The sequence below is a fragment of the Ornithodoros turicata genome, chromosome 10, assembly GCF_037126465.1.
Source record: "Ornithodoros turicata isolate Travis chromosome 10, ASM3712646v1, whole genome shotgun sequence".
NCBI classification, from domain to species: domain Eukaryota; kingdom Metazoa; phylum Arthropoda; class Arachnida; order Ixodida; family Argasidae; genus Ornithodoros; species Ornithodoros turicata.
Genome location: NC_088210.1, coordinates 28180164 through 28191485, shown reverse-complemented (window position 1 = coordinate 28191485; position 11322 = coordinate 28180164). Strand labels below are relative to the sequence as shown.

General features: G+C 45.9%; 1 protein-coding gene across 1 annotated transcript; it reads right to left on the bottom strand.

The window, feature by feature from the left end:
• Positions 1-1529: 1529 nt before the first annotated feature.
• LOC135369688 (transcription factor HES-4-like) lies at positions 1530-9629 on the bottom strand. Its single transcript, XM_064603195.1, has 4 exons — positions 9287-9629; positions 5099-5194; positions 4107-4194; positions 1530-3405 (listed from the first exon to the last, which is right to left on the bottom strand). Exons 1-4 carry the CDS (start codon positions 9347-9349, stop codon positions 2708-2710), a joined length of 945 nt encoding a protein of 314 aa, XP_064459265.1. The 5' UTR covers positions 9350-9629; the 3' UTR covers positions 1530-2707.
• Positions 9630-11322: the final 1693 nt, after the last annotated feature.

The window sequence follows — 11322 nt, the reverse complement described above, 5'->3', positions numbered from 1 at the left end:
AAAGAATAAAAAACAAGCGAGCTGGTAGCGAGAACTCATGACGAAGAACATTGAGACGTAGGAATTCGGGGGAAAAAAGGCTTTATTATTTTCTTTTATTATTATTCATAGTATTGTGCGTTATATTATGCTTATATTCATTTTAAATTTACTGTAGAGAAGGGGATCGTAGAGGAAGCCAATCACAACCTTCTCACGTCTCCCTTTCTTTCTTTCTCTCTCTCTCTCTTTTCTTGATCGCATCATCAATATAAAGGTCACTGGTTCAATGGTTAATGCGATTAAAGGTCGTCGCTTAAAACAGCCGCGACAAGGATCGTACCTTGCCGGAGGGGGCAGTCTTTCATTGATGCATGCACAGGTGAAACGCATTTGAAGTCGGCTGCGAACCAAGGTATAGTGTCACCAAGGGCTAGCATTGCACGAAGTTGAGACGTACACCGGTCTCGGCTCCGGTCGGCGGTCAGATGCAGGATCGGCACCGCCGGGCCCGGGAATGACAACAAGGGTGGTCAAGTTCTATCATTCATCAACTTTTCTATTCTTTTTTCTTTCTTTTTTTTATGAAGGTCATATTATCCTCCTTTTCTATTCAAGGAACCTGTTTAATGAACGGTTTTATGTGTGTTTGGGGAGAGTCATGTAGTATTCATACCCTCGTATGGAAATCGGGAACATTTTCATGTGACGCAATGCTCTGTTGCTCTTCTCTCCGAACCACTCTTCCATACTGTTTTCTTCATCGAATTGTTCGTTGCTGTTTCTTCACACATGTTAACATCTATGTTTGGGGGTTTCATACCTCTGTTAGCACGGGGCACTCATCAGAGGTTGCAAACTTAATGTCCCCACGTAAATTAAAGGCAGAGCAACGTATGACATGCATTGCAAAAGAAGAGTTCATGCAAAATTCGACAGAACATAAAGCTTACGATCTTCCATGCCAATACCTACATTGCGAAGTTATTTTTGCCAGATTCCGTACAGTATTAACACCGCGGAGCAACTAGCGCCGAAGAACAATCTACAGATGCTGACAGATGAGATGAGAGAGGATATACCAAAAGGTACGGGTAAGGGACGGAGAGGTTAGCTTGCATGCGTCGTGGGCCGACTTCCGGGTTACTGAGTTTGTCTGGAAAGTACATACTAAAAAAAGAAAACCTGAGATAGCACAGGCGGGGGTGGGATTTGAGTTCGACCCCATCACCTTCCTCTCTCTCTTTCTCTCTCTATCTTCCTGTCAATGGCGGCTGTTGTCCCGTTCTTCGCGACATGCTGCTCGGAGAGAATCGTGCACGCTGGGCAGACTTCACAGGGCACTTCTTTCGCGAATGTCAGTGCGAGCGAAATTCTACCAAAATGTTTTTGGTAACTCTTTTTATGGGGTAGTCGATCCGCCAAAATTGCATTGCATCAAAGCGACTTTTTAAAACACAAACTCTCTTGCTCGCCGATAAAATTTTCTTGCCATTTTTTTTTTTTAAACACAAATACGGTTAATGTTCAGTCACAGTGACGACAAGAAATCAAAGTGAAAATATATATTTTATTGTCAGCGAAATACCTCTTATCGATGACAGAGTAAGATGTACCCATTCACACGCAATTTCGAACAGTAACGTATGTACAACATGGGAGTTCGAACAATAGCCTATATATGTACAACATGGAAATATGTGAGACAGTGCACCGAGAATGAAAAACGACAACTTGAAACACGTAAAAACAAATAAGGCACATTGGTAAATGCGCAAGTGCCGGTCTCGATTCGACTCGGTCAACAGAGAGGAAATATGGAGCTTCAACATTGAATGAGATCGCTTCGAGTCGAGGGAATAAGTCATTATAAAAACGACATTTTGACATAAAATCGTGTAGCAACAGAAACTTTACATGCCAGGAATGGCTACTGTATGTACAAGTGTTCTAACAATGCAGTCTATTCAAAACGGAAGACTTTCCAGTTTCTAAGGCGAGATTGGCACAGATGTTGCAACTATGATTTAACTGGTGCTCGTACCTCTGGATGAGACACGTCAACGATGTCAGCGGCAATAATTACGCTTTCTTCATTGTAGTCTCTTAGTTGTGTATTCACACAAGCGGCATTCACACGGAATATTCTAGTGGAAGAAAACGCAAACAAGTGCTCACGGAGCAGAGGTTTCACCGCAAGTTACCTTGAACGTTCGCGCGGTACCGGAATATTAGAGGACGCCGCGTTAGCAGACGACACCGCACATGCGTCTTTTCCTGTCGTCTGCTACTGAATATCTTGTAGCTTAGCAGTGCCAGCGCCACCTAGATAAACAAAGCCTGCTCATTTAAACGATGTGACGTGTCGCCTTATAGTGAGCGTTCGCACTTTCGTGGCAGCAGAAAGCTATGTTAGAGCTAGCCGTTAGAGTATTGGGGAATGTCGCTCGCGCGAATATACACGGTAAACATAGTTTCTCTCCTTACTGCCCTTGTGCTCTTGAAGTGCACGCCAATCTGTATACCATGTCTTTGTCCAACATTGTTATAAGAGCGTGACAAAAATTGCAACAATAAACTGAGCTCGCGGCAACCGCACACCGCATTTCTGCACATATTTCAAATATTGAACAATTGATTCTGCCATATCGTACAAACATTCCTTCATACATTCTATGTACATCGTACATCTCTACATTTTACATAACAACAGCCAATCGTTCTTCAATTACCACGGCCTCCAAACGCTATCGTCTCTGTCTCCCAACTGGAGTTGATGAAATTCATCTTGGTGAGGATGCTGCCTCCGTTGCTCTCGAAAGCCGTCATACGGCCGTGATGTCGAACCGGCTTCTCCGTCCAAACCGGCATCACTCTCGCAGTAGCTGCCGATGGGGCTGAGGGCACTGTCCACGCTACTTGCTGGACTAGGCGTCCGCCTCGCATACGGCGGGGTCCTGGGGGGCGACCGAGGCGGGTTGGGTGAAGTAGGCGTCGCCGTGCTCGTAGGCGTCGGGGGTCCCCAGTTCGAAGGCATCGACGACGATGACGCCAGCGTGGGCAACACGAAGGCGAGGTCTCCGTTCGGTAGGCGGCTGGGGATGAGGGGCAAGCCTCCGAGGACTTTGTTGCTCGACGCCGACGTGCCGTTGGAGCCGTTGTTGTTGATGTCGCCACCGGGTATCTGGACGCTGAGCGGGGATATGAGCATGGGTCCAGGAAAGGGGGACGAGAAGGGGCTCGAAGGGTTTCCGGTAAGGGGTCCGCCGAGACCGTTGACGCACTGGGCGAGATGGTTGACGAGTCTCTGACGCAGACTAGGTTCGACGTTGTCCATGCGCATCACGTAGCGGCTAACTTCGTTGGCGCATTCGGTGAAACCGGCCCGGAACTTGGTCATCACTACGGGGTCGGTCGAAATGGCGGCTGTGTTTAGAAAGATGGAAAAACGATATTTGTCAGTATACAGCTCCACGATGAGAGGAGGGTGTATGGCAAGCAAAGACTTCCCAAGCTGTCATAGAAAAAAAAAGGGGGGGGAATCTTTTGCTGTACCTTTTGAAGATTGTGTCAAACACGTGTAAATAGGGTAGCTTCATAGGGTCATCGTTGGGAACAAATTTTTCGCAAAACCTGTTTTTTTTAAATGTTAATAAATTTTTATTGAAAGTCTTTTAATGTTTTCCGAGATTCTTTAAGCATGTTTTCTGCACTGCTGTTGTGCTGGGTACGCAATTTAACCGTGCACTCTACGGAAAGGGGGAGTAATTTTAGTGAGGACTTACGACTGGTTAGCTAGTTAGCTAGTTACTGAGTAAATTAGTAAAATAAGATAAATCTTGGAGCTCATGTCTAATCAATCTGGGGGACAAGGCGCTGTAATTGTTCCAGAATTTAGAGACCTTTCTCTATAGAGTGTAATGCAAACACAGCCTGGCGGTCACACTGTGAGATGGCACTGTCCGTGGTCTCTAAGGATACGGACGGACCTACAAGGTAGTTGGTCCTAAAAAGCTATCGCTTTAAAACGAAACATGCCCATCTGATGGGTTGCGATCAATTCAAAATCACCATCAACAGACAGCTCGTGTGCCCTCGCATGAATGTAGAATGAAACACGTACTCACCAACCATGTGTTGCCTCTGGATGTTCTGCAAGTGTCGCACAGTCATTTCCAGGATATCCGCCTTTTCCAACTTCGAGTGTCGCGACGGCTGTATAAAAACAATTTCATTATTAAATATAGGATAGACCTTCTCATTAGTGTCAAATAAGTCAAGATAAAACCGATTTAGATTAATTTGTTTCCCGTCCATCTTCCTTTCTATACTTTCCTGGCTCACAGTGAGTTCCTCGTGTAAAATCGCATGTCAGTTATTATGACCGATGAAGATAACTGGCAGGAAAAGAGTTCAGTCCCACGGCAGCGGTGACAGCTGGTGCCGTTGCGAACGCATGCAGTGCCGTTATATATGACCTCGCACACGTAACGAATAAATAATTCAATGCATGATGGAGGAAAGATCACAAACAATTATCCTCCAACTCCGCGCCATAAACACACTTTGCAGTTACAAATTGTAAAAGATTAACTCCAAAGAACAGTATTCTTATACGTTTTCATTTCACACTTACAGCACAACATGTTGGCCCAATATTGACAATGTCGGCCCATTATTGGACCAAGATTGAACCAATATTGGGCCAGTATTGCCAATATGGGTCCAATTGGGCCGGTATTGCCAATATGGGTCCCATATTGAACCAGTATTGCCAATATTGGATCCGATATTGGGCCAAAATGTTGTGCTGCTTGGGTAATCTAAAGAAGAAATTCATGATATGCATTGCTATACAAGCATTGGTCCCTTCCGGGATTACATGCACGGAGGTTTATGGGAAGTTTAGGGACTATACTTGCATTGCTGGGGAGTAAATTTTTGAGTCAGGGGACTAAAATGGAAGTACGAAATGGACTAGAAGCCGTGTTTACTCCATTATATTATATAGTTCGAATTTAGGTGCAGTATAGCGGTGGAAACGGTTATAAGTATGTTGATGAGACCTCCGTTACATAAAGTATTGCTACATAATGTTGTATTGCATTGTATTACTTACGTCCTTGTTGAGTGCGTCCAGAATGAGGGCTTTCAGTTCACCGAGGCATTGGTTTATCCTGGCTCGTCGCCTCTTTTCCATAATGGGTTTTGTAGCCTGCATAAAGAAAAGCGGATAATTAGACCGCGTACGTCGGGATATGATTTCATCAGGAGGCCCAGGGCATATTTACGCTTGGTGCTTTTTATTTATTTCTATTTTATTTTTCATTCTTTCTGTTATGTTTTGAAGAGGGAGGGTCGTTCTTCTTTCACAGCGCATGGCTGATACTTCCTGTCTGCTTCAAATTCTCTTACAGTACAATTATAATAACCGTCGACTGCACGTCTTCTACTGCTTTTTTAAAATCTTATTTGGCACGGTCGGTGTACGCTTAATCCATATAAAACAACGTTCACCGTTCGGTGGCGACGCAAAGACACGATTCGAAAAGAGAACATCGACCGGTTAACCGTCGGTATAACCATCATGCATATTGGGTACGCACTGTCTACCAATTTCCAGCCGACCCGACCTATTTGACTTTAATCTCAACGACCTGTCTATACTAGATAACTCAAACTGAACCTGGCATGTGTATACGTGACTAGAGTGTAAGAAACATCCGAGGAGCTTTTACGACCTCAACTATACGAATCCGTCTCAAGCCGCATTTCCTGCAACTGCGTGAGATGTAGACATCTCGAATGCAGATTACATGCGCGCTTCCAGTCCGGACTTTATAGCGATGTGGAAGCATGCCGTTCGACGAAAAAGAAAGAAGAAGAAGGAGAAAAAAAAAAGGGGGGGGTTGCAATGCTTTATCAAATCATATATGATTTGATAAGGTCGCTCCAGCTAGTATACACAGATAAAATAAGAGTGACCTGACGTCTTGTGTGCTTTAAAAGCTGCGTATACCATATACGTAGCTTCCTTTTCGTTGTTTCATTCGTCCATATTTTTTAATCGTTTGTTCAGCTTTTTTCACCAAGTAATTTTGTGTTATAAATTTAGTGGTCCCAAGCAGCACAATGTACTGAAAGTCGAGTGCAATAGGGGTGGACGGGGTGGACGGTATGTGTCTTATCAATGTTCTTTAGTTTCACGAGTGTGTTCAAGGCCTTCCACCTACCCGTCAACCCCTATTGCACTCGACTTTCAGTACATTGTGCTGCCTGGGGTGGTATCTTCTTGCACTGCCAAACTTCATCTTCATCTATTTCTGCTGCCGAAGTAGAGGTGGGGCTGGAAGTCAAACGGAAACAACATGGCGGCCCCAACTCACTCTTTTGCCTCAGTGTCCATACTCTGAAGCATAACCTATTTAGTGACTCTACTCCCACTCATATACTATCCCACATGCACTGAGGTATGGTACCGCAATTGTTGCGGTAAAACACCTCATCTCATCGTCATTCGTGTTGTTGTTGTTGTTGAAAACGCCGCGCTCTATGCAGCTCATGTCACGTGGTGGTTGGCCCTCTAAGCTGATTGCTTTGAAAAATGTTGTTTTGAAAATTTACTAGTTCCGAAATTGCAATGTGGACCAACTTTTGACAACCTACATCGTTGTCATCGTTGTGCCGTAGTACCCGCGAATATTGTTGGCAGCCAAGCAGGCCACGCAGTCAGCGGTCTGCCTTATTCACCGCTCGCTCGTCATGCTTGTCGCAATGCTTGCCAATACACCTCTTGTCATGTTCGCGACATGTCATGTTGGCGCTCAACACGGAAACAATTCAACGCGTTATTGGAACTCATATTCCTTCCTTTCACCCACACAAAAACACGACAAAGCCCTGTTCCTTGCACACAATGCCCTGTGTATGCCTCGGCATACTGGCATATTTTGAATGAAACTAAAAAATAAATAAACAACGTTGGCGGAGGCGCCTTGACCGCTTGCACGCACGTGCGTGTGGCCCCGCACGCGCAGCCTTTTGTTCTCCGCAGCAGCACACGTGTATGTATCGGGGAATTCCGTCAGCCCCTTCCTATATCACGCGCTGGGGAATACAACTTCCGCGTTCGACTGCGCTGGAGAGTTACGGCCTTGAGCGAAAACGCTTGTGTCTGCATTGGGAGCCACGGTCGACACGCTCAGAATCGGCGCGTAAATTACCGCAGGTCATGGTGGTGTCAGTTCTGCGGCCTCCGTTGTTAATTTTCACTGTTGCGTCTGAACACTTAAACAATATGGCAAGAATGGATTCGCGTTTGCATTGTTCAAAGGTGCACATTTTTCGGAACGCGAAAAGTAATTAGTGGTCTAATAAAAATAGTAATTAATAGTAATAACTAAAAGTGCAATTTTAGTCCCTTTGGGGGCTATAGATGCATTGCCACAACCATTAGTCCTTTCAGGAACAATAAATTTATTTATTTATTAGAGTTTAGCGATTATTTCAAGTGAAGGGGAGTAAATTTGGGGTCGAGGGAATAAAATGGGGAGTAATTGGATGTAACTGGGGATTAATTGGAGCAATTACTCTCCAAGGTATTACTCCCCTAAGTATTGTTTTTTACGTGCAGCGGGCGATGTGCCTTTCATCGAACGGGGTAGGGCATGAAATGTGCGGAGCAGAGGACGCGTAGAAACAGAAGACAACGTCAACAACAAATAGACGATGACGATGTCATCGACAAAACACGGAAAGTACACATATAGCACTCTGAGAAAAAGAGGGAGAAACATGTGAAGCACTTACAGCTTCTAGTGCCCTATAGAGTTTATTCACTGGAGTCACACCCCTATACAGAGGACCACTATATAGCTTCGAAAAGGCTAAATCACCGCCATAATGTAGTTCCCTCGAAGTTCGGTTCCGGTTTTCATTCACTATCATATGCTATAGGGTTTATTCACATGACGTCATCCGTAGACGTCGGTCGCCATGTTGTAGGTCCCATCCAAGCCGTCACCCATATCGCACTCACCGTATATTTGGTGTGTCAAAGTTATTGTGCCGTATGATCTGTAGCATATCCAAGTAAGTTCCACGTTTCAGACGTTAATAGTCATCCAAAAAGCATATGGCAGCGAACGAATGCGGGAACATACACAGTGGCGGGTTCGCCTACGGATGACGTCATGTGAATAAACCCAATAGACTGTAATTACTCTCCATTTTAGTCTACTGACCCCGGAACGTACCCTCCGTCAGCGCAAATAGTCCCTAAGGTTCGCGTATAAACTTTCGTGCATTTAGTCCCTCTCGGACTAATGGTTGTGGCAATGCATGTAGTCCCCAAAATAGCTAAATTAACTACTTTCTTCTTACAGTATAGAAACTATAGAACGTGGTACAACTGTGTGTTTTTGCAGTGAAAGGTCCCGTTGAACTCAACTCAGTTTTCAGCTCAGCTTCAATGTTTCAGCAGTAATTCTTCCGGATGAACAAGTACACAGTGGCGTTCTACTCCCAGTCTGGCATTCAATCTAATAATCACTCGGACGTCCGACATCAAAATCCAGGATCGCAGGAAGCGCGCTTTCTTCAACATCGGACTAGGGAAAGTGAAACGAAAGTAGAAAGAAAAAGTAAACAAAATGCCGATGGGGGGAGGGGGGATTATGTACTTTCTAAAACAAAGTTTCAACCGTGTGGACCAGTATATTATAAATACAATCGATACTTTTTTCTGCATAAATTATCGAACAGCTTAGTCTTAGCTTATCTTGGAGTAGTCATATGACCGCAAACGCATTACCTGGAAGTATAGAAATTTTCTACTGGGGAAATACCAGCGGGGAAAAACGCTGCCAGTCCTAATCAAATGGTGCTGATGGATGACGACGGCATCACCAAATTTTTCTATACAACGTACTTTCCACACTTCTCGTCGTGCCTAAGACTTTTTAGAAAGTTATCAACTGAAGGGTCAAGTGATCAGACAGGGTAGAGACTATCAGCGCACACCTAGTAGTACATCTACCACCGTTTTGATGTTTGATGTTGATGTCCACTTTCGCAGGTTCGAGCACGGAGATCATATCGCTGCGTCCAACAACTTGTTATCGAGAGCCCCCGTAAACCAAATCTCGGAAAACATTTGCAAGGTGGTGGCTTAATTGGGAGGGCGAGAGGTGTTCCAATAAAGCGATTCTAAGTCGAATTACCCTTCAAAGCCGAACTACTTTTCAAGTACAGATGCAACGGACTCAGCATGTACAAAATAAGGAACATGAGATGCAGTAAAACTGACCCTTCGAGATTCACTGGCTTTCACTTGAGGTCTCTCAGCCGCTGCTGCAGGCTCGCTGCCCATGGTGGAGGGCAGCCCCGACGAAGTCACTTTGAGATCCAGGGTGTTCGCGTTTCGGGCACCGTTCACACTTGCGACGACCGTCGTATCCAGAGGGTCTCCGACTTGGCACCGGGAATCCACAGTGCACACCGTTCACCCGCCACGACGCAAATTGACTGCCACCATCACCATCGTTTGTGGATGGTATGGTCTCCTCCCCCTCTCCTCCCTTCTAACGGAATGCAGCACCGCACGCAGCAGGTAGCTTCTTCAGAAGTACGCGCTCCCAGCAACGACGCAAACCATCTCTTCCTCCTCCACCTCTTTTATCCCTCCTCCCGAGTTGACTCTGATTACTGCCTCCCCCCTTTTCGCAGCACCGTGGGAACGGACGCTCGCATCGCGACACACGCGTTCTCGGCCGACGCACGGCGAGAATAATAAAAAGGCTCCGCAGGAAAATAAAAAGCAGGAAAAAGGCCGCGCGCGCCGACGTAGTACCAACTTTTCTAGTTGTGTTTTAGTATCGAATCGCACGGCGCGCGATCCTCCTTGCCTCATTCCCATCCCTCAGCAATACGCGTTTATACGGAGGTCAACGATGCGTATATACACTCTCTCTCCAACGTCTCTCTCTCTCCCTTGTAATTTCGCCCATCGCGCGCGGACGCAAAGCTTGCTATCCTGCTACTTTCTAAATCTCCCTCTCTCCCTGTTCCCCCTCGCTCTCAATTGGCGTGCTTCTGGTGCACGTCCGCGTGTGAGAAACGCCTCGGTCCTGCGTTCCCACACTCTGATCGGGCAGACGACCACATGGAGGGGGGCGAGGGGAGCAAAACGACGACCGAAGAATCAAACGCAGAAGCAAAAAGACGGGCGATAAAGAAGAAAGAGTGGCAGCACCGGCATCAAGAAGAAAAAAGTTCCTGGCGCCCAGCAGGCATTGCGATGCACGAGACGAAGCCTGTGTGGGTCACGTGAGGAAAAAGCGTGCGGTTTGGTAGCGGCAAGGTGGTGGGTCACGTGACGAGGTTTTGGAACATTCTAACAGAGTGCGCTACCCTCGCTCTTCGCTCGCTTTTCTTTGTTTGACTTTTTTATTGGAGGGAGTAGCAGAGGGGTTCTCGTGGCACGCGTGCCGCGCCGTTGATCGCTCGCTTCCTGCGCTGCCGCCGAGGTGAAATTATATTGCAGTCGAGGCGGATTTCGTGCGGCGACCACGTTGGGTAGGCGACGAAGTTCAGACCCGGATCTTATTTGTGGAGAGAACGAAGCCATCGCGCCAGATTCTTGGTCGTCTTAGAGGAGTCACCAAAACTTTGGAGGAGAGCAACGCCTTCCTGTTCTTATCTGTACCACGATGTGCCAGTGCTGCAGAAGAGTGGTGCTATGTGTGGAATGTGTTACGCTTTTTTGTTTTTACGTCGTTTACGATCGGTTAGTTCCGTTCGTTTCTTTTTAAGCCCAGCATAAAATGCGCCGTCGGTGCACGTCAAGAGGTATGGACAGGGATTAAATCTAGATCGTATCATTAAAAAATGGCTATAAGGCTAGCTCCCTCACGGAAGTAATATCTATGTGTTTTGCTTGAAGAGATGACGGATAAGCCTGGTGAACGACAACGACAAAACGGGGAATGTTGCATTTCTTTTATGCGTCGCACTCAAGTTCCTGCTAGAAGTTTGTTTTATGTCTCTCATGTGCATGAACACCGTCTGCATTGGTCAAACGTGACCTGAAAGACAAACTCTCACGTGAGAACAAAAGGGATTAGGCGAACCTGAATCTGCGACTCGAAACCGAAACTAGAACCGAAACTAACGAGGGCGACTCGAAACCGAAACTAGTAGGGGCGCATTAAAAAAAATGCTCCTTGGATTTTTCGTCTTTCTTTTTAATTTTTTTTTAATTCTATGTTACCGCCGCGAAGCAGCTGGGGATTCTCGTGCTGCACTTCTTCTGTGTACATACTGTGTTGAATCTATAAAGACACG

What these genes read in the sequence shown, in the direction of transcription:
- LOC135369688 (XM_064603195.1), bottom strand. Translation starts at nt 9,349, where the DNA reads ATGGGCAGCGAGCCTGCAGCAGCGGCTGAGAGACCTCAAGTGAAAGCC. An exon ending in AAGCCAGTGAATCTCGAAGG is followed by an intron (nt 5,195 to 9,286) that starts GTCAGTTTTACT and finishes TTCTTTATGCAG; the next exon opens with GCTACAAAACCCATTATGGA. An exon ending in TGGACGCACTCAACAAGGAC is followed by an intron (nt 4,195 to 5,098) that starts GTAAGTAATACA and finishes GTTTTTATACAG; the next exon opens with CCGTCGCGACACTCGAAGTT.